Source organism: Struthio camelus, chromosome 1, assembly GCF_040807025.1.
Source record: "Struthio camelus isolate bStrCam1 chromosome 1, bStrCam1.hap1, whole genome shotgun sequence".
Classification (NCBI taxonomy): domain Eukaryota; kingdom Metazoa; phylum Chordata; class Aves; order Struthioniformes; family Struthionidae; genus Struthio; species Struthio camelus.
Genome location: NC_090942.1, coordinates 3,732,817 through 3,754,288, shown reverse-complemented (window position 1 = coordinate 3,754,288; position 21,472 = coordinate 3,732,817). Strand labels below are relative to the sequence as shown.

At 46.1% G+C, this 21,472-nt stretch overlaps 1 protein-coding gene across 4 annotated transcripts in view; it reads right to left on the bottom strand.

Moving 5' to 3' along the window:
- PLXNA4 (plexin A4) overlaps window positions 1-21,472 on the bottom strand; it is a 461,571-nt gene that overhangs the window by 27,834 nt on the left and 412,265 nt on the right. For all 4 annotated transcript variants that reach the window (XM_068953849.1, XM_068953915.1, XM_068953978.1 and 1 more), the window contains 4 exons: window positions 19,127-19,193; window positions 17,298-17,444; window positions 8,375-8,534; window positions 1,984-2,087 (listed from right to left, as the gene is read on the bottom strand). In XM_068953849.1, the coding sequence (XP_068809950.1) occupies window positions 1,984-2,087; window positions 8,375-8,534; window positions 17,298-17,444; window positions 19,127-19,193 (478 nt within the window). The remainder of the gene's footprint in view (window positions 1-1,983; window positions 2,088-8,374; window positions 8,535-17,297; window positions 17,445-19,126; window positions 19,194-21,472) is intronic.

Genomic DNA, 21,472 nt, shown 5'->3' with positions numbered 1-21,472 from the left:
CCACATTTTCCATGTTCATTGATACTGTCAACCTCCATGCACAGTCTCCTCCTTCCAGGTGAAAAATGGAGAGAGCTGACCACCACAGCTTCTTCCTCCTTGCTGTGCCAGAGGGTCTCAGCTGGGGGACAGGAGCACGGCTGGCAAGGCTGTGCTCCAGGGTGCCATGGAAGAGCGTTTCAACAGATAACAGAGCTTTCTGAAATGAGCTAGACTTTTCCTTTCTAAACCTAGGCTATTCATGTGAGTCTTATATCAGAAACGTTAACAAGCTAGTGACTCAGAGGAGCCATATCAGGAATATCTATGATAAATAAGACATTATAAAAAGGAGATAGGTGAAAAAAAACTTGTTAACAACTTCTAGCTCTCGTCTGTGTAATAATAATAATTAGCACTTGCACAGAGCTTTTCATCTTCAAAGCACTGCAGAGGTTAATTAAATAGCCTCTCAGCAATCACGGAAGGCAGTTATCGACTCTTTGTAGTTTTAGCCCCACACTACAGATGGGGAAACTGAGGCATCAGGAATATCAGTGATTGTCCCAGCATGCTCCATTTTGGCCCTCAGGACAGCCAGGTTACATGACATAGAGCTCCTGGCACGCTGGCAGCTGAGGATCTGTTTTGTCCCAGCTCATCAGCAGAGCTGAGAGCTCATTGCTGGAAGCAAATAACTGGAAAAAGTCAAGAAATAAATGAAAAATATACCCTGGTTTTGGTGAAATAATAAGTCTCTCCCCGCCCCAAAGAAAAAATATCTTCTGGAGTCAGTTTCAGTCAATTTTGAGTGAAAAGTTTGGTTTTCTTTTCAAATTACTGCTTGCTGCCTCCTCAGGTCATCTATTAAATGCAAAAAAAAATTTGTTATGAAGCACAGATTGCTGAGGTGTGATTGAGGAAATGACAAAATTGTCAGTTTTGGATTAAACTTGATAGGCTTTTTTGGCAAGAGGGGAGAGGATGAGCGGGGGGAGCTTTTCACCAGAACTCAAATCTTCAGGAAATCTACATCTGTAAGATATTGTTGGAAGTGTTTTGTCCTCTCTTATGGATCTCAAAGTTATGCAGAGATGAAGGGAAGCCCCCGCCCAAGGCAGGTCACGCAGATCAGGATATGGATTAAAACCAAGAGTTCCCAGGTCAGCAATCACTCTGTCGCACCGCTTTGTCTCCAGCAGTGTTGCTTTCCTCCTCCTTCTTCCAGATAATAAACACCCTCCCCTTCCATTTTTCTTCCTTCAACCCTTCTCCACTCTCCTAACATTAAAAAAAAAACCTAAGCAACAATACAACAAACTTGGATGCACTGGGAAAAGAGGGAGGGAAGGGCTTGTTTCCTGTTTGTCAACAAAAGAAATGTTGACTTGTGTTGTCCTCATGTTGACTGCATTTCCCCTTCACATCCTTTCTCACCGGGGCTGCTCCCTCCTTTGAAAATGACAGAGGCCTTTTTCTTCCCTTGGACTCATTTCTAATGATTTTCAGGACGATTCCTATCAGGCCAGTGGGGCAGGATGGATGTCCTCAATACATCTCGGCCCAGTTATTGTCCATTCAGCTGTTGTTTATTGCTGTCTTAGAGAACAGCACTTTATCCTTCTCCTTTTAACTTTCTTGGCTGTTCTACCTGAGCAGGGAAACAGGGAAGCAGAAGGACAGTCACGGTGGACACTGTTTTAATTCAGTGTCTGAGATGAGTTTGCTCTGTCTCATCGTGATGCTTACAGCTTCCCTCGACACTGTGACCACACACAGAGCAGCCTCGTAGTGGTAGGAAGGAGGTGCCGAGTGACAGAGCATGGGACAATGGAGGGGGATGTATGTTGGGCAAAGCTGTGCCCCTGGGAATACAGTGTGTCCTTTGGAGAGGTGCTGGATAAGCTGGCTGGAGATCAGTAACTCCCCACTGCATGATCACCCAGCAACAGAACCAGGTAAGTCGTCCTGGGTCTCTGCAAGGGGAGGATGTGGTCACATTACCTGATAGTGTGCCAATGTGTTGAGTCTCTTCCAGTCATTCTCTATCTTGGTTGTGATGTCTTCATCCTGGAGGATCATCCTTGCCCCACTTGCCTGCCTCCACTCTGCAAGGAGAAATGGCACATTTCACTCTGCTCTGCAGCCCCTCTGAGGAGGGTATAGAGGTTCAGTAACTCCTGTGCCCATAACTCCTGTTCATCACACACATGCAGGCTACGTGTGTGTGAAGCAGCATGTTTCAGTCATTACTGTTATGGTTTGGCAGGTGTCTCCAATCACATACAACATATGAATACACATGTGTCCAAAGCCCGTGACAGGGAAAGAAGGGACAGACGAACGACGAAAGACGGAGGGAGATGGTTCAGGAAAGCATGCGAAAATCACAGCTATGTGACAAAGTTCTGAGTCAAGTCCTATGTTATCCAGACTGGTTTGTTTGCCCTAACTGAAATGATATTGCTTTCACAAAAAGACTTGTTCACCAGAAACACACACCCTTCTAAAGAATGACATTGCACTATGTAGAGATCAGAATATATGGCAGTTGCTATCAGACACGACAAATCTGGTGTTAGGCCACAAAAGCAGACACTGATGGGGTGTCTACACATAAATTAAACAAGGAGTGGATCACAGAGCTGAACAGAACAAGGCCCAGTGCTTTAGCAATCTGGTTATTCACAGTGCTTAACTCTTAGCTCACTCCCTGGCTCTGTCGTTCCTCCAACTTGCTAGTTCCAAAACCAGCCTGCTCTTGCGTGTGTTAGCCCCTCGCTATTTGATGGCAGCCAGTGTCGCTTGCCTTAGGGATGGGAATTGGTCCCTGACCCTCCTTCATTTGTCAAAATAGACAAAACATTTCTGGGTACGTGAGTCATGTCTAACTGCCAAGATCCAGCCACTGCCAGAGCTCCCTGGGTAGAGCAACACCTTGTTCAGCAAAGCATCAGACACTGTTCTGGGGCCAGTTCATCTCCTTCAGCGTTGTTGCAACAGTTCTTGCCCCTGATGTCCTGAGTAATGGAGAGTATGAAGGGCTCAGCTCTAGCTTACAGCAGAGACACAATTAGGAAAAGAGCCCAAACCAGAACCAATACCCGCTCCATGGAGCATGCTGTCTCCATCAGCCTTCTGCAGCAGGTACGTAAGCAAAAGGGCTCCTCTTTCCGACTGCTTTCAGTTTGCTAGCTTGTACCCCAAAATGCTGAGTGCTTCTCTCTTTTTTCCGGACTGGAACGCTTTGTCACTTTCCAGAGCACTACCTTTCACTCAAGTCTTGAAGGATGCTCCATGTGGAGGACTGGCAGAGCTTTCCTCACAGAGGACTCTCACATTTGCCTGTGGGCAAGGAATATATAAGCAGGGCCAAAGGAGAGAAATGTAATATCACTTAGGGACACCAGGAATGGCTGTGGCTTAGCCGCAGACAACCTGAACCGTCTAAAACTTCCTTATTGGTGGTCATGCCTCAGTCGCAATGACCCAGCCACATACGGTTTAGCCACAGTCCAAACAGAACGTCTATTCATTTGCTGAGTTAATTAAAATGAACTCTTGGATATGGAGACATCACCTGCCACCCCTGCTTATTGCTCCTAATGTAAAAATGCAAGGACCGTGGCAAATTTCTTTTGGTTTCAGCAGTTTTCTTATCACATAATTAAAATGTATTGGGAAAGTAGCCCTTGCCTTTATTATTCATTTAAATGAGGAGGAGGAGGTCAGCTGCTGTGTCTATTGCTGGGTGATTCTTTGGCTGGAGATACTGAGAGTGTAAGTAGAGGTTATGGTGGCTAAGCACTGATCCTAAACTGCCCTTCATTTACTCCAGCTCCTTAGATCTTCACTGATATTATCCCTGTGATGTCCAAGGCTGATGCTCTCTGTTCATCCTGCCGGGAACGGAATCCCAGAAGCTAGCCAGTCCCATATATGTCTTGGAAGACCGCAAAATGCTGAAGTCTCGGCTTGACTGGGAAATGGTGCTCATACAAAGTGCCCCACTGAGTGCACAGAAGGACGGAGAATTGCCAGTTTGACTCCACACAAGACCCTCTCCCGTGCAAGTCAAGGGGGTCAATACCCTGTAGGGTAGATGCAAAGCATTTGGCCTCATTGCTCTGCCCTGTTTCCCTGACCAAGTACAAATTATTTCCTTGTGCATCTGAGCGATGACTGGGAAAAGTCCCCAGCTGTGGTCACCAGGCTCCCCATGGGGCCTCCAACTCCTCCTGGCTTGCCTTATAGGAGTTCTGCATGCTCCCTTTCTCTGCAAGTACTAAGGGGGTCATACTGATCTTTAAAGTAAATATAGAGGCTGGGAGAGGGTGTAAGAAAGGGGCAAAGGAGGAAAAGGTGACCCTGACATCTGTATTTGTCGCGCTAAGGGAAAACGGTTAGCTTTGTCCTCGGTGGCAGCACCCTGTACCCTTTCTCATCAGATCTGTGCACTCCTCACCGTGCCGCCACAAAGGAGAGACACACTCCAATCCACTTTGTTACACTTCCACTTTCCGGAGACAAGGAGGGGGAGGGGGAGGGAGGCAAAAAATCCCATTATCTTTATCAAACCTTCCAATCAGCAGCAGCGGTAAATGCAAACTCAGGAGACAGCTGCTGTGAAGCCTTTATATTTCATTCAGCAGATAGTGTATCTTTTTATTGCACGCAGGAATTACTTCTTTTTTTCTTTTTTCTTTTTTTTTTTTTCTTTTAGAAACAACCTTTCTGTTCAACTTGACTGGGAAAAAGGAAATTCCAAGGGCCAATGAAAAGCGGGGCTTGTTTGAGCTTTATCAATGCCTGGCTAGGGGATGGCTTTATGGGTGCAAGGGATATGCTATCCTGCAGCTCGAATCCTACTTAAAATCTTGCACGTCCTATGTGCTTTCTCTCTGATCCAGGTGACCCTGAACAGGCCCATTGAACAAGGGAGAAAAGTGTAGTGGAGAAATGATTTTGGTTTTTTTCCGGGACAATTGAAATACCCATGTGGATGGAAGTCCTTTCACCTCACTCCAGATGCCGTCACCTGAACTGGTCACCATCAGTTACCCTATCGTTAACAGGCACTTCCAGGTCATGATGTACATGATCCATCTTAGTCATTCATATATGCTGCAGTGTGTTTCCCACCCTTTTCCTGCAGACCTTAAATCCACTATAAAGGGCTGTGAAATGTTTCTGTGACTGCTCATGTGCAGCAACGGCATGTGAACGAAATGCATCTGGCTTACCCAGGCTCAATACTTATTTCATGATCACTTGTGCTTGTGAAGGATTAGTTTTGAAGAGCCAGGTGGCCACTCCTAGTTCTACATTCCTAGAAGTGTTTTATCGCTTCCCAATAACTTCCACATGAGAGACTTATTGACATAGGAATAGGAGAAAAAAAAACTTTTGTCTATATGCTGCAGGTTCCAGTAAGACCAGGTGGGCAGGAAACAAAGATGGATAAGTGTCCAGCAAATCATGACCTTCAGGAAATGAACTGAGCATCTCAGCTCTGCTTCTCGGGTTGAGAAAGGACCACGGTAGTTTGGGGTGGTGGGGAAGAGAAGTTCATATCCAAATGCATAGATGGAAGGTGCCTGGAGATATTTTGTCCTATATATGTAAGTAGTTTGCCTTACTGTAGATATACTAGAGTTCGATTCAATTTAAAGGGTTTCCAAAGACTGAACTCCCCATCCCCGTGTGGCACCTCCAGTGAGGCATACTGGTGAAGTGGTGAGAGCTTGCCCTGGTGTGTTCTGTACCGAAGCGGATACAGAATCAGTGCACGGCACTCGACCCAGCTGCCCCCGGCACCCCAGCAGTCCCTTTCAAGAGGTAATTGAAATGCAGAGAGAGTGGATGTCTCAGTGTGGAGCCAAATTTCTGTTTTGTGATCCTCACACCCTAATGCTTTCCCCAAGAGGGAGTATTTTATTTGTGATGGAGTCTTTAAAAAAATAATAACACAAACGGTCACTGTAGAAAGAAGCCTTTACTCAGAGGGCTGCAATTTGGGTTTTGGACTAAAATGTAACCTCAGGGTGTCCAACATAAGAGCTTTCAGCGGACAACCCCCACCATGAGTCATCTGGGTAACTGCAAAACATTATGACATTTGTGGCACATGCAAGTCACTCTGTCTGCAGCTACCCTGCATTTAACAACTCAAAATGACTCATTAGCTTGTTTGCTTTCTTCCATGTGAGCAATCTGGCCTTACTATGGACAGAAAGCCTAGAAAATGGTAACGGTAGTAGAAAACAGTGTTACTGTTTAGAAAGCCACTGATTTCAAGGCCAGATTGCTCTGTCCTACTGCTTAGCAAGGACTGGCAGGGCTGATCCAACAGCTTTTGGAGCACAAGGCAGGGTGACCCTGAGAGCTCTGTGCTGCTTTCTGAGGGACAGCAGCTTCCTGTTCTCCCCATACTACCTTCACTATCACCAAAGGATGCCATACACCAGCAAACATCTTTTCTGACAAAGAAGATGGGCTGGAGTGATGGCAGGACATGCATATCCTCTCATGCCTTTTCCACCCTTGTCAGCTGTACTACTCGCACCTTGTTGGCAGCTGTGCTAAGGAAGCCTGCAACTTTATTGTTCCTCTTTTAAATGAGATTTTTTTCCTCTCAACTGCATCATCAATGTTTTTTGCTATAGGGCTGCTCATAAAACAGTCTATTGTCAGTAAGGACCAGCCAGTTCTTCCTTTGAGGATGCCTTTCTGGACCTCACTGGTCCTTAGCAACACTTAGCAGGTCAAAATTGTTTGCAGCAGCAAAAACCCTGCACAATTGTCAGGTTCTCCATTTGGGACCCCCATGCAATGCACACACACTCTTCTGTATTTGGGAACGTGGGTCAGCTCCAGAGTAGCCCCGCTCTCCAGGCCTGTCCATAGTTTGGACAGGGTGGGGTGGGAGATGGAGCTCTGTCAGGACTGTCTCTGAAAAAGTCACAGAGAAGGCAGAATCCACCTGCTATCTATTATCAAAGCTGCAATAAAATCTGTGGAGTCCAATTCATCCTTCATATTTCCAACATGTTGGTAAAATTCCTGCTTCCTAGGGCTTATATACCATTGAGACAGATCGCTTTCCACCCACATCCAGTCTCAGGTCTAAATGTGGCTCTGTGGCCACCATCCAGTACCACACAGATCAGTGGATCTAGCCATAAAACCTGTTTCTCCCTTCTACGGTGCCCTGACCCTCTGCTGCTTCTGGCCTCAGGCTCCTGCTTGCATTCTCCAGTTGTCTGCTGACTCAGAGCAGCTCCAGAAACATCTTGGGTCTTTTCTTGATGATGTATATGATTTCTTCTTTATTGCTGCTGTTTTTGGCAGCTTGTTTCGTTATTTTAATTGTCTTTCCTGAGCAAAAATCTTGCTGCAATTTCTGTCAGGAGTCCCCTCCTCCCCTATACGAATGCACGCACATATATACACTTAACTTTAATCCCTGACCTCTCATTTCTACCTCCATTATTGCTGTGAATTGCTTCTTGGCATCAGTCCATTCCTTTTCCTTTTGGTTCCTCTCCTGCTTCACAGGGTTTTATAGACTCCATCATTTTCTACTCAAATCTCTTTCACTGAAGGTCGTGAAGGGCAAATTCTGGCTAATCGTCTCACACAATAAAGTCCCCAGCTCCACACCAGGCACCACAAGAATGCCATAAGCAGATTTTTCTACACCCTTTCACAGCAGCCTCCAGGTGTGATATCAGATTTGTCTGTGGACCCAACTTCGGACACCTCACTCCTCCCACTGCCCTTGCTCCACACTTTGGGCAGAAACTGATTTCGGACTCAGAGGCTCCCCTGTAAAGGGCAGTATAGCTCCCTGTGTGCCCCAGAGCTTGACAGCACAATTGACAAGAAATGCAAGTGAAACAGATGCAGCTCTTTCCAGCCTCCAAGCAGAGTAATGCACGAAGGAGCAGACCACAGAGAAAAGCACATGAATTCATAAAGTTTTCTTATAATGATCTTGGGCAGAGCTAATGATAAACAGAGGGACTCATTTTTTTTTCCTGAAGACATGAATGCAGCTCCCCTAGCCCTCTGCAGAAAGGAAATCTCGGAGCAGCACTCCCCAGGGCTGCTGTTTCCTAAGTTGAAGGATGGCTGCTGGTCTTTCCAACACGCAGTCCTCAAAGCCGGAGACATAGAGCTATCATTAGCTGGGAGTGTATGCATTAATTTAATTAGTGCTTTCTGCCCTCCCACCATTGCTGCTGCTTTCCTTTGCACATACACCAGTGGCATCGTCTGTCTGGTGAGGTGGGGCTTACAATAGCAAACAGTGTCTGGGCTGGGTCTGTCTGGCTCCCATCTCCCCTCTCCGCCCTGTCCGGTGGTGTTGAATGCCCACCATGCACTCACGTACCCAGGTCCATATCAACAGCTTTGGGCCGGTGGGAGCAGGGCACGTTCTTGAAGATGGCGTCCAGGATCTTCTCTTTGACCTGAGTGATGGTGTCACAATTCAGGATCTTCACCGGGATCTCAGGGCTGTTCACGTTGTCAGGGTTGATGCAGCTCAGGACCTGAGAGAAGGGAGGGGAGGCAGTGAGATCAGCCACCCATTTCAGAGTGGCACAAGTACCCTGTGATCCTCCCCCTCCTCAGCCAGTTTCTTGTGTCCTACAAGCTGGATGAAGCTGGGAGGGATCTGGGGTAGAATAAGGTGAAATGTGCTCTGAGAAGGCACAGGAACCGCATGAATCCATGCCCGCTTTACCCTCAATCCCTTATCCTGCAGAGCTTTAGTATCACTTTAGGTCTGTGCCCATCGAACTAAGGGTAACTCACCCATTGGTTTAATGAAAGTGTGATTTGGCTTTTAGCTAGGTGCTACAGGCTCCCAGATGTTATAGTCAGTGATCTGGGGTTGATGTGAGGGTTTTTTCTGAACTTGTCTCTCATGCCGCTTGTCTCTGGGAGGTGAAGCTACTATAACCATGGGAGCAGTCCCTTAAAGTTGAGCCTCATCTCTCTGGCATCTTTACAACACTTAATAGTAGAAAGCCCATGAGCACCAGCTCAGGTTCTGGTGCCTTCAGTAAACATTTCATTCATCCAGATGGAACTAGACAGTAGTGAGTGACCAACAAAAATGCAATTGGCTCTGACCCTGGTTGGAGCTGAACTGGTATCCGAAGGGGTCTCCAGAGCTTTCCTTAGCCTCTGAGCCACTCGTTGCTCCCTAGAGAGCTGCCAAGGCAGCAGAATCCAGTAATGACCTTGTTACATTGCCACCACGACCTTGATAATTCAGGTAAAAATGATCATGGATCTCTCAGCCTTAATTTGGAACGTCTTCTGCAGAATCCTGCGACAGTCCAAAACCCTTCGGCCTGAGAAAAATGTTATTAGTTTGAAATGTAGGACTTAAAAAAGAGAAAAAGAAAAAGAAAAAGAAAAAGAAAAAGAAAAAGAAAAAGAAAAAGAAAAAGAAAAAGAAAAAGAAAAAGAAAAAGAAAAAGAAAAAGAAAGAAAAAGAAAAAGAAAAAGAAAAAGAAAAAGAAAAAGAAAAAGAAAAAGAAAAAGAAAAAGAAAGAAATACCTCTTGCTTGATATATAGAACAAGAAAAGTGACCAAACTAGAGAGGCCTCTGATTTCTCAGAAGGAGAACAGCATCTGCTCCAAATACGGTGTCCAAGAGTAAAATGCAAAGCATATGGGGTAGAAAGGGGGAAGGGATTCCTTAAATGCATGCACAGATTTTAACAGCAGCCTACCCCCTAACTCATGGCCATGTGTATGTCGAGCGTTCTGGTCTCTTCTGGTTACCGGAGTGTGAAGTCTATAAACTTTTATAAACTTAGCACACCTTTACGCTTGGAAGGCGTGTTCAGTAGAGCTCCTGGCTATATGCAGTTATTAAATGTTCCTGTGGCACTTTTATGAGAGCAGACATGTTATTTTTGGTGACTTACACAAATTCTACCTTGGCTGTAAATTCCCTTCTGTAGTACGCAATAGGTACTGGACTCTCCCTCACTTCCCACCTTAACCTAGTAAGATGCAGTGGGATCTCAAAGTGGCTGGAAACTGGGTGAAATAATAACACAATAATTACAGATTGGCTCACCATGCTCCCTTTGGTGCTGTTATGCTCAGCTAAGAGGGACTTATGAAGATATTGCTTACAAAGAGCTCTGTGATCTTTCTGGATGAAAGGGGAGATATAAATATAAGATATCGATTAGATCATAATGCTATCGTTTATAAATATGTCACTTCCAGGAGTATTGAAGAAGCATCAATTCAGATAATAGCAACAGCACAAATTTACAGTTCTGTGGCATCTTTCATCTCAAAGGAACACAGAGCTATACATAAAAGCGCTGTTGAAATGTATTCAATGTTGAGATTATTAGTTGTCCCCCTCCCATCACACATCTGTAGGGAAATGAACTGGTGATTGCAGGCTAGGTCAGATCCTATGAGAGTGCTATGGGGGGTCACACATGGTTCTGGAGATCAAGTTACTTTGCAGGTCTCTCTTGCACATAGTGATCTTTTCCAAAGATCTCTGCTAATCTTAGTTCAGCTAAGGTGGACTCAGCTGATGCCGGTCAGAGCAAGCTGTGTAGATTCAGCTCCAGGGCAGTCACCCGGGCTTCAGTTCAAGCTGCCCACGCAGAGGCACCTCGTGCTGTTCAAAATGATCCCTTCCAGGCCTCCTGCTGCTGGTCCAAAAAGGCCCAGGTCTCCTGCAGGTGCTAGCTTGTATCTGCCACACCAATGCCCACCATGCAATGTGGTCCATCATCCAGCTGGGCGCTGACAGTGGTAATCTGCTGTTATAATTTGACTGTCCTTGAATTTCACAGGATGCCTACTTTGGAAGGTGGCAGAAACACTCTGTCTGGGCAGGTATGACCATTCATGTCCTGACTACAGCAATCCTTGTTCTCCTTTTCCAAATCAGCTGGAAGGGAGCAGGGAAAGTAGTACTTCAAAGGGTCATGCAGAGACAGATTTACTCTTCGTGGTCTCAAGCACAGAGGTAGACAGCTGCTAGCACCTGCAGACCCTCATACTCATTCATTTCGATGTTCATTTCAATGGCCTTCAAGAAGCTCTTTTCAACACTTCAGGTAATGCAATCATTGCTTATAGAATCCAAACCCCTTCTTACAGTACTGTGGCTTTGGTAGATAAGCTCCAGGTTTTGTGTCAGCTCTTGGATGGTGTTTGCCAATTGCTTTCTTGTGGAGCTCTGAACTTCTCTCAGTGCAAAGACTTTGGGAATTTTGCAGGGGGTAGCTGTGTATTGTACACACAAAAAAATTGCTTCTCTTAGAAACTTTTCAGGGGCTCTGTAGAGGTCATCCTTATACCACTGACTGAAAATCATGCCACTTAGCAAACTGAAGCTTCTAATCAAATGGAAGTGTTTGCAAGGGAGAGAGAGATTCCTACCCCACCCTTGTGCGAATCCTCCCAGGGGTTGCACTGATCCTCCTGGATTTCCATAGGTCGTCCCTGGTAGAAGGTGACCAGGAGAAAAAAATCCTTTAAGCATTGTCTCTGTCCATTTATCGGACTTTAGGGTCTCCGTTCGCACGGGAAGTGTAAGGATCATTCTGTGCTTTCACGGTGAGCTGTCATTACAGCAATCAGTGAAAGACACAGGCCTAATCCCGTTGCTCCTGTAGTGCTGCCCAACACAATCCTTGGTGTCAACTGGCAAGGGAGAGACCTCTGTGATGGCCTGTGTTGTATTGTCAGTTGGAGGGAATCTGTGAGATGCTGAGGTCCTGAATGCATTCCCTCTCTGCTCTTGAGCCCTGTTGGCGAGAGCTACCAGCATGGATGAAAGGGACAGGAGACTTCAGCACTCCTCAAGGAGATGCTGAAAATGTGGTTTTTGCCATCGATAGGAAATCAGCACTTGACACCACTGTTTTTTCATGCATTGAAGTCTGTGTCAACGTAGTACAAGGAGGGTGTCAGTCACAGGGTCAGGATGGAAAGGTGCAGGATTGAGAACAAGCAGACTAGGAATCTCTCAGCCCTGTTCTCCCCTCGACTTTATGTGATCTTGGGCCATGCTATCTCACTGCGTCTGTGCTTATTGACCTTTTCGTGCATCCTTGGGCTTTTTTCGCCTGCCAGCCCTTCCAGGCTCAAGCTGTCTCTGAGTATCTAGACGTGCAATGCCTAGTGCAGCTGAACCCTGATCTGTACTGTGGATTGCTGACATTTAAATAATAACAGCGTGGCTTGGGGTTACTCACAGAGGGACCCTGACCCTGAGTTTTCTGAGCAGTGTTTGAGCAGTCTATCCTATGACCAGGAGATCACTGCAGTTTCTGTTCCAGATGCAGACATCTTTCTCTCGGCAGAAGCTCAGCAGAAATCAAGCAAGAAAAGGACCCACAAAGAGGCCAAGCATGGGAAATCCTTTGACATCTTTTTAGTGGCTTCTTCCCTGCCACCAAAACTCCTGGAATAGCTTTAACCACAGGCAGCTTGAAGTGTCTTTATCCACCCTGGAGTATGATGTCAGGAGAGATGAGCTGATTAGATTCTCGGCACTGGAGCCACTGAGGTGTGCAGGGACCGCACAGAGCATGCCAGGAGCTCCGAGACAAGATGTATTGGGCAGCTCCTGCCCACCACCCCTAAGCACTAATTATCCAATACTCCTGGCAGTATCCGACACATATCGAGGCCTTTGCTCATCTGCATTATTTGTGACAACAAAAATGAAGCTGATGCAGGAGATGGATGGATGGTCTTTCATCTCCCAGTGACAGCTGAGCGGTGGCAGTAGGAAGTGAGGTTTTTACATCTAGATTCGAGTTTTTTAAATGGCTAAAAATTATGGATTCTGGAAAAGGCAGGCAGTGACCAGCAGGGATGAGGACTTCCTATCCTTCATCGGGAGAATAATCTGGGTGAGTTTTTAATAACACTGCAGATCAGAGATGATGATCACTGACTCTTAACAAAGGCATTAGCACCAGCGGGTGTTTCTCCAAAGTATAAGTCTTGGGAGAAGTTCTGTCAGTTGATTTGCAACACATTTATTTGAGAAAATCACATTTGTAACTGGCCTAATTTCTCTCGGATTTAACAATTCCTTGTGCGTACACAAATTGTTACATAGTGCAAAGACCATAGCCCAGTGAGGGCTGCTTCCTATGGAGAATTGTAGGACTTGGCAGGCAGCAAATCAGAGCTATCTTGTTTGAGGAGAAATTAGCCCCAAACAATCAAAGTTTAGTAAGTGAGGTGTGTAATATAAAATAATTCCCGAGGTCTGAAAATATTCTGCCTCCTATTGTCTCCCTGGGCAAATCACTTAATCTTTTCGATCTGCTTTTCACTTAAACCATAGTTAAAACAATCACTTAAAACATTTGGTCACAATTAAAGAGGAGTAAAGAATAACACCCACCAGCCAAAACAAACCCTGGCCTTGGCTTTCTGAACTAATAATAATAAATAGACTTCTTCAATGTGTCATATTGCTGGAACTGGTATTTAATTCTGCCGAACAACCAGCTAGCACCCAGCACTCACGAGATGTGAACAACTCAATGAATTTTAGTCACAAATATTGCAAATTCATACTGGTGACCAGATTAGTTTGGGAGAGAACAGGAGATATTCAGGATAATATAAGAAGAAAAGCATCAATTGAATCAGTTCTTACTTTATTTCATTATGATATATTTTTAACAAAAATGATAGAATAATGCCTATTTAAGGAAGGCAGGGGAGAGAGAAAATAAAACAGAAATGAAAAGAGACAAAAAGGAAGAATAGGCCTATTCATATTCTGCTTCTTCTTAATCTCTTTCACCGGAGCTGATCTCTGTAAATCTGCTAAGATTCCTATCAGGATATATTTGTCTGCTCTTGAGATGTAAGAGGGAGAGCTGATTAACATCAAACAACACAGAGTGAATGGAAGAGAGCTTTGTTCAGGCTGATGTATAATTACTACCCTTCTTGCCGGCTGCTTTATATCAAGCCTAAAAGGATCGGAGGGATTTCCTTTGGTGAAAAGTGATCGCTCTGTGTCTGCATTTTTCTTTCTTTTGCTCAGTTTCTCCATTCAAGATCAGGCTTACAAATTGCTAGACAACCACATGTAACAGAAAGGAGGCCTACCCTGCTGATTTAACAGGCAAGTCCTATTTTTTAATATGAGAAATTCAATTCTGATCATGTTTAGGAGTAAAGTCTATACCCCCTTTAGACTTGGTTCTGATCAAAGCTCGTGAGTCTAGTCTGTAGCCAGTGAAGAAAAAGACTTATTTCTAGACAGTGAGTCAGCCCACCCGAGCTGGAATCTAGGACAGGTCAGTGAACTAGCATTAACTGGAGACATAGGTTTTAAAGACAGCTAAAGTTGAGTGAGGAGAAGGTTCCTCAAACGAAGCTGCACATAAAATCAGTAGATAACCCAATAGCATCCTCTGAGAATCCTAAGGCTAAGGGTAGGGTTTTTCCTGGGACAAAGACATGGGGAAAAAAAGAATTACAAGTATCACTGAAGATGTGGAAAGTCTCCTTCATGCTGCAGAGACTTAGAAGCTCAGTAGATTTCGTGTATGCAGGAGAAAGTAAAGACCTAAAAATAATTACATTAAGAAGCGATGTCTAATAATCACTGGTCCTTTAATCAACCAGAAGAAGTTTATGATCTAATGGAGGAAGCTAGGCTGGACATATCCAATGTAGTAAGAAACACTATCTCTTTCACTACGCAGCCAATTAACTGAGCAAATGATTCAGGGACAGGGGAGACAGCATCTTGCCTGAGCTCAGCTCCACGAGCACTTGCAGGACCACAGGCTGCCCCCGGGCAGTCCCTGCCTGGCAAACAACAGCCTTTGTGTGACCTGGTCTGGGCGCTGGGCGACTCTCCCGCTGGAGCTGGGGCCAGGCAGAAGGGAGCCGGCAGTGGGGAGAGGAGGGGTGGAAATAGTCCCTAGGGGGATCTACGAGTGAGGAGGAGGAAACTCCACTGTGGACATTACACTGCTCCTGGTGAAGACCTCCGGGTGGTGATGATTTGCAGTGACAACCTCCACCTTTCTTCTTTCTGCAAACACTGGTACCTTTGATGTTCAGACCCAGAGGGACAGTGGAAGAGTGAGCATCACATCAGGAAAAAGAGGCAGATACTAAGAAGTGTTTCGTATAACAGTTTCAATTGCATTATTAATGAGGATTTGCTATGTTAATCTGGAAATGATTGTTAGCATGTTGTAACTGAGCTAGCACTAACTATTCACTGTATTTTGTTTAGACTTTTAAGATATTTATTAGAGTAACAACAAAGTCTTAGATCCATATGGAAGTTGTGCTCTTTTTTGCCCAAAACAAGATTTTGAGAGTAAGAGTTTTCTCCCAGAGAGGAAGGGTCATATCATGAAGATATCATTTGTAGTAATCCAGATAGGAGAAGACCTCTTGGTCTATCCACTCCACCTTAGCACTTGTCATTATGAGACTGTGCTGCATATTATCCAATGTTAAGCAAAGAGGCTTGTTCCCATCCACAGCTGAATGACCCTGTTCCTGCACCTGGGAGTTACAACCCTGCCAGAGAACAAACACTCTTCTCTCCATTTCCTTCTGTTTGACCTGCACAGACACTTCTTTATAATGGGCACCGCTGACAGTCAGCATCAGCCCCTTCTGGCCACTTCTATTGTGCACGGGACAAGCTCCTTCACCTGTCTTCATCTTTACCCTATCCCAGTCCTCTGCCCAGTCATCACTCTCTGATTTCCTCCTACTTCCCAGCATAACAGCTCCTCCGGTGCTACTGTTCTTCTCTGGAGCTTTTACTTCTCCACTGGATGCCCTGGACAGAGTGTTTTTCCCTCCGTAAACTGCTCCAGAAAGAAGAGGAGAGGGGAAGGGGAAAGGAGATTGCAATGTAATATCATCTTAACAGAGAGAACTTTAAACTACCTAAGGTACAGCAACAGTCTGGAGCAGACTGTGCAGCCTACCAGAGAAGGTGGATAAATCATCCCACCACAAGCTGCATGCTGCTGTGCACGGATTGTGAGTACTACCCAAACTGCCAGCAGAAAGTGTATGCCAGTAAGACTACACTGCATCCCAGTTTCTGCTGATAAAGAATTATAAAGTCATATTCCTCCACTTGCCAAACTATTTGCTAAGCTGCCTTCCAGACCATTGTGGGGGGAACCCAGAGTCTATGCCTTTGAGGGAAATCAAAGCGTGCTCTGTGCTTGGAAGACACTGTTACACAAGAAGGATGGAAGAAGCTCCTGGTCTATCTGCCAGCTCCCAAAAACTGAAAAAAGAGTCCTCAAAGTAAGCATGTATCAGATATTAAATGATAAGAACTGGTACTGGACTTCATCTTAACCATCTCTGGCATTCTTTCCCAGGCCCAGCTACCTCTATGTATTCCAGAATGCCATTAAGCTGTGCAATTCCTAGCAAAAAGTTAGTGTCAGTGATAAAATTTTACACAAGTCCACAGAGCAATTAGGCAAATTCATGGCAGAAGTATCCATTAAGGGCTATTAAATACAAAGAGAGTACATCTGGCCTGGGTAAAGTCTGATCTGCAGGTTGCAGAAGGCTGGGAAATACTCTGAGAGTGTATCAATACGTGCCTGTCTCTCTTACACTGTCATTTGTATAGTAGGTATTTCCCTATGGCTAGATCTTGAGCTTCCTAATGGAGCTCTGAACTGACCTAATATCATCACTTATATCATCTCATTTGTCTGTGCAGAATGCCACAAGCCCACTACTGGCACACAAGATGGCCCCGATGCCGTTTTTTCCAAGGACAGATGAGATTTGGAGGCAGCGTGAATCCAGACTTGCATGATAAGTTGGTACGAGGACAGAATAAATTGTCCCTATCTGTTTTCACATTCACAGGCACACGTTCATGACATAAAGGTCACATTTGTCTTCCAGTGCTCCTGGACCTCACCTAATCCAAGCCATGCTAGAACATCAGCTCTCAATTGGTCCAGCGTGCAATGTATGTAGACTCTTCCACAGGACAGGCAATGCCCTCAGAGGTGCTCTGGGCATGGGGCATGGCAACGTGGAAGTAACTTGGAAGCAGTCATCTTTGCAAACAAGTTTTGCAAGTTTCAGCCACAAACCTTACTATCTTGCACGATGCTACCAGTGGATCTTTAGCAGGGTTATGCTACTAGGCAGTAAGAAGGAAGTGTCCCAGAGGGACAGCATGGCCATCACTGTCTTCTTTTCTGGAAATACCCTTTTCTAGAAGAGACCAGAGAAGCCCATAGAAGAGTGTGCTCAGAGCACTTACCAATGTCTTGTAATCAATTTGCTGTCGGATAAGCTTGTCTTCACTCAGCGAGTATCGGGCTTCTCCAGTGATAGAATCAATGGGACCCTTTTCCATCTGCTGCTTGATGGCACAGAAGAGGGAGAAGAGAGGTTCACCAGCACACTCCTGCAAGAGGTAGAAGAGACAAGAGGCAGATGAACTAGGTGGAGCAGAGATGAAAACCTGGAGTCCCAGCCATGTAGTATCTCAGTGATTGCCACAGCTTGCCAGCTGCAAGCCACCCTAGGCAAGCACAGGAATCAGCAGGAATCAGTCTGTTCCACATACCCAGCCAATGCCTAACTCCACCAAGTTCTCTCTGAATTCTTCTAATATGCTAGTGGACTGTTCCACAAACAACACTTGTTGCCCCCAGGGTAGCTGCCCCACCTCTGCAGAGTGAAGCCAGCCCCCTTGAGCGTCCTTGCACAGGCCAGGGGTGTCAGTGCTCTCTAGCAATACTAAGGCCAGCAGAGACCTGTAGGAGATTTCCCAGGTTGGTACTGATGGCTCAGAGGAATGCACTGGAGCATGTGGTGGAACAGGTCTCAAAGGACCCGGAAACAGTGCTGGCAGGAAGATGGACCACTGCTGCCCCGTCCTGGGTGTCTAGGCGGGGCACAGTCTCCCAGAGCACTCCCATTCTGGAGGCAAACAGGGATGCTCCACCAGGAGAAGCTCCACGACCCAGGGAAGAGATGTGCCACTGGATCCATGCGGTTGCATTGATGATGTCAGGTGTTTGGGTTCCAGCCTGGGACAGCAGCAAGTAGCCCACAGGCAGAGTCCTTCCCTAATTCCTCCCTCCCTTCACGTGCGGTCTCCCCACTCCTTCTCCCTACACCTTTCCTGGCCTCTCCTCTCTTACTGTCCTCCCTCCCCATATATGCTGCCATGCGCCCTTTCTTGTGCTTTCTTCTGTTGCTGCCCCTCCCTTTCATCTCTCCATCCTTCCTCCCCTTCTTCCCACCTTACCTTCGCTTCTGGTGGTGTGTCCCACCTCAGTGAGTGAGGTCATTTTCCTCTGGCGTAAATCCCAGCAAAAACAAGTTAATAGTCTGAAGAGAAGAAGTGGCCCCTTTCTCAGTTCCTACACCTGTCTTCCACTTAATTAACTTATCTGCCAGCAGCATATTGCTTCTGTGTGCCTGTCTCTTGCCCTTATCAGGCCCCTGTTCAGGCTAAGGCAAGAAGACAAGTTGCTGGGGGGAAGCGGAGGAAGCCTATTATAAAAGCAGTGCTTTAGAGAGTCACCTCCTTGTATCCTTTCCTTTCAGCTGAGAACAGGAATCCGATATTAGAGTCACTGGAATTACCTTCCAGGGACCTTCAAAACTTTTCCATGCATTCCTCCTTGGGCAGGTTGTACCTGGGGGTTGGGAAGGCTCAGGGGAATGGGGCTGATCTGTAAAGCCTTTTATTTCCAAGCACAGGGTGCCTGGGCTGTAAGGTGCAGCAATATCTAGCAACTGCCTTGAGAGTGGATGTGAGGTGCTGAGTCCAGCTCTCTCCAAAAACCAGGCTCAAAGGGTGTCTCAGGTCCATTGACACCTGCACTTTTCCGCTGATCAGCACCCTGGGAAATCACAGCTTGCTCCCACTCCCTTTCAGTTCTACCCCTTGGATCCTAACTCTACATAGGAGAAAGTCTGACAGGTTGCCTCTGTGAAAAACAGCTCCTCTTTTTTCTTCCTGAATCGGGAGAAAGGCCTTCACTTATTAAACTGGAAAGTTTTGTCCCCAGCTAAACCTCACCAAGAAGCAATCCGTTAAAGTAGCTGTTCATCTGGGTGTGCTGCTTCTCTTACCTTGAGGAACTTGTACAGAAGGAAGGTGAACCAGTTGGTGAGCATTTTCTCTGCTACGGACTCTGTCCTAAAATCAGCCCAAGAGAAAAAGAGAATGGGAAATTAATTAGTCATGTTGGCCATGTCAAAGGACTTGGTCAGATAATCAGCTTTGTCCATCTTACCGCCCCGATCACCGAGCAACTCACAGACCTATGCAGAGGAATTAAAAGGTATCAGCGTCTCATTGCCTCCTGCAGGAGGCAAAACAAATTAAAAATGAGACTGGAGGACTCAGAAGGCTCCAGAGCCTTTTGCTACTCCTGCAGCCACCTCCAAGTTCTCCTCTGGTGTTTTAAAAGTGACTAGCTTACTGTCTTCCCACCCTAGCCCATACGTTTGCAGGTTTTCTGGCTCAAGTAGAAGTGGAAAGCAGCAGGTCCGAATGAGGGTGGCATTCCTCCATGAATATGGAGAAGAGTAATTTGGTATCAATTCCTCTCACTTAGCCCCACGGAAAGTCCAGCATGGCACATCCAAACATTTCTGCACACCATCAAGGTTAAACATGTCCTAGGGTTTCCGTTGTAGCTTTGGATTTAGGAAACCTTCAGTCAAATCTCTGATGCCCTGAGGACTCTGCTGCGACTAGGGTGAGTCCTTGTATGTCTGTTTCTCAGTTTCTTCATCAGCGAAAGGGAGATGACAACAAGAGAGGGAACCTTTTCAGAGGAGCTCAGGAAGCCTTACAACATCAGATATGAGGGGCTTAGAGACACAGATGAGTGGACCATACAAATATCCAAGGCAGATGGACCTAAGGCATCTAAACCCACCGGAGAATAGTCATCTATCGCTGACTATCTCTCTGGCATTTGGGACTGATTATACTCCCCAGTGTATCAATGGGGAAAACGGAGACCTTCACAGAGCTGCTCCTGTAACCCATGAATGCTCTGTCCTCAGCCAGGCAAAAATGCATCTCCAGTCCTCGGGGCTAGCTTTCCCTACAGAAGGACCAGCTCAGATCCATAAGTTTGTTCAGGCACCAGTAGCACAGTATAAATCCATGCTGGTCCAGTACATGCTCTGGTGTTGATCCTCTAAGTGCCTGCAGTCAGGATCTGCAGGTCAAAGCAAAAATCCTGTCTTGGATGAGTAACAATGGGCTTGCTGGGCCTGGAGACCATCAGAGCCACCCAGGGGTTCTTGCTTAGGGCTGCAGTTTGGTTTCTAGGTTCCCCAGTTCTCCAGCATGAAGCAGACCTTGCTTCCTCTGGAGTCTGAGTGTTGCAGGGGGGAAGAGTTTGCACTGCTTGAGTTGCATGCTTGGATGCAGCGACCTCGTCTGAAAGCAGTGCCCTGTTACACCAACACAGAGCAAGTGATAGTCCCTTCCCTAGCTAAATGTGGTTAATCTTTATCCTGGTTTCCATAGAGATTTCTCTGTTTTTGCGGGCACATCTCACTTAGATGGTGGGGATGGCAGGGGAGGGAATAACAGGGGTGCTTATCAACCCACCTCTTCTCTTGCCTGCAGCCAGACAAAGAGGTGATATGGCCCCAGTTCACTAACATATTAATGCTTTTCTGTATTTCTTTTGTCTGTAGTGATCATTGCTGTGTCTCTATCTAGAGACTGCATCTGTCCGAACAAGCCTTTTTGCCCATATTTCCCTCAGTTAGGGTCACCTCTCCACTGTCCTCCTTTGGTCGCTGTATGGTCCTTAAGTTCAGCACTCCCCATATTTCTCATAGTCTGAGCTCCTCATACAGTGATGTCACCCAGAGGGGTGCTCTCTCCTGCACTCCCTGGAGTGATACTCCCAGTTTGGGACCCATCACGTGGTACAAACTCAATGTCACAATGAGGAAAAGAGCTGAAAGCCCCGCTGTGCTGTTGATCCCTGCTCTGGCAACTTTCATCCCTTTGGGGCTGTGGACATCATATGGGGTGAACCCTGGACGCAGATGAGACAGGAAAACCTTACCAGCTGGAAACCTTGCCCTGCCAACATCCCACAAATTAAAACTGCAGAAGGATGTTGGAAGATTCCCCGCCTCCACAGGGAGGCAAAGGAAGCATTAGGTTGAATCTATCTGGTGCAAATGATGGTCTGGGAGCCTAATAACAACATCTGAATCCCAAAGCATCAAGCTATCCCCATAGGGCTCTGCTCCTGTACTGGTCAGTGCAGGACCTCCTTCTCAGAACAAAAAGAAGATACATCTAACTTCTCCTTGTGCTTCCAAGGTTTGGCGCAGTGGAGGTGGCTCCTTTGCTCACCAGCTCTTCTTCCAAAGGCCACATTGCTTTCCCAACAAGGAGTGAGGAAAGAGCTGGATGAATGGGAAATAGGGAGGATG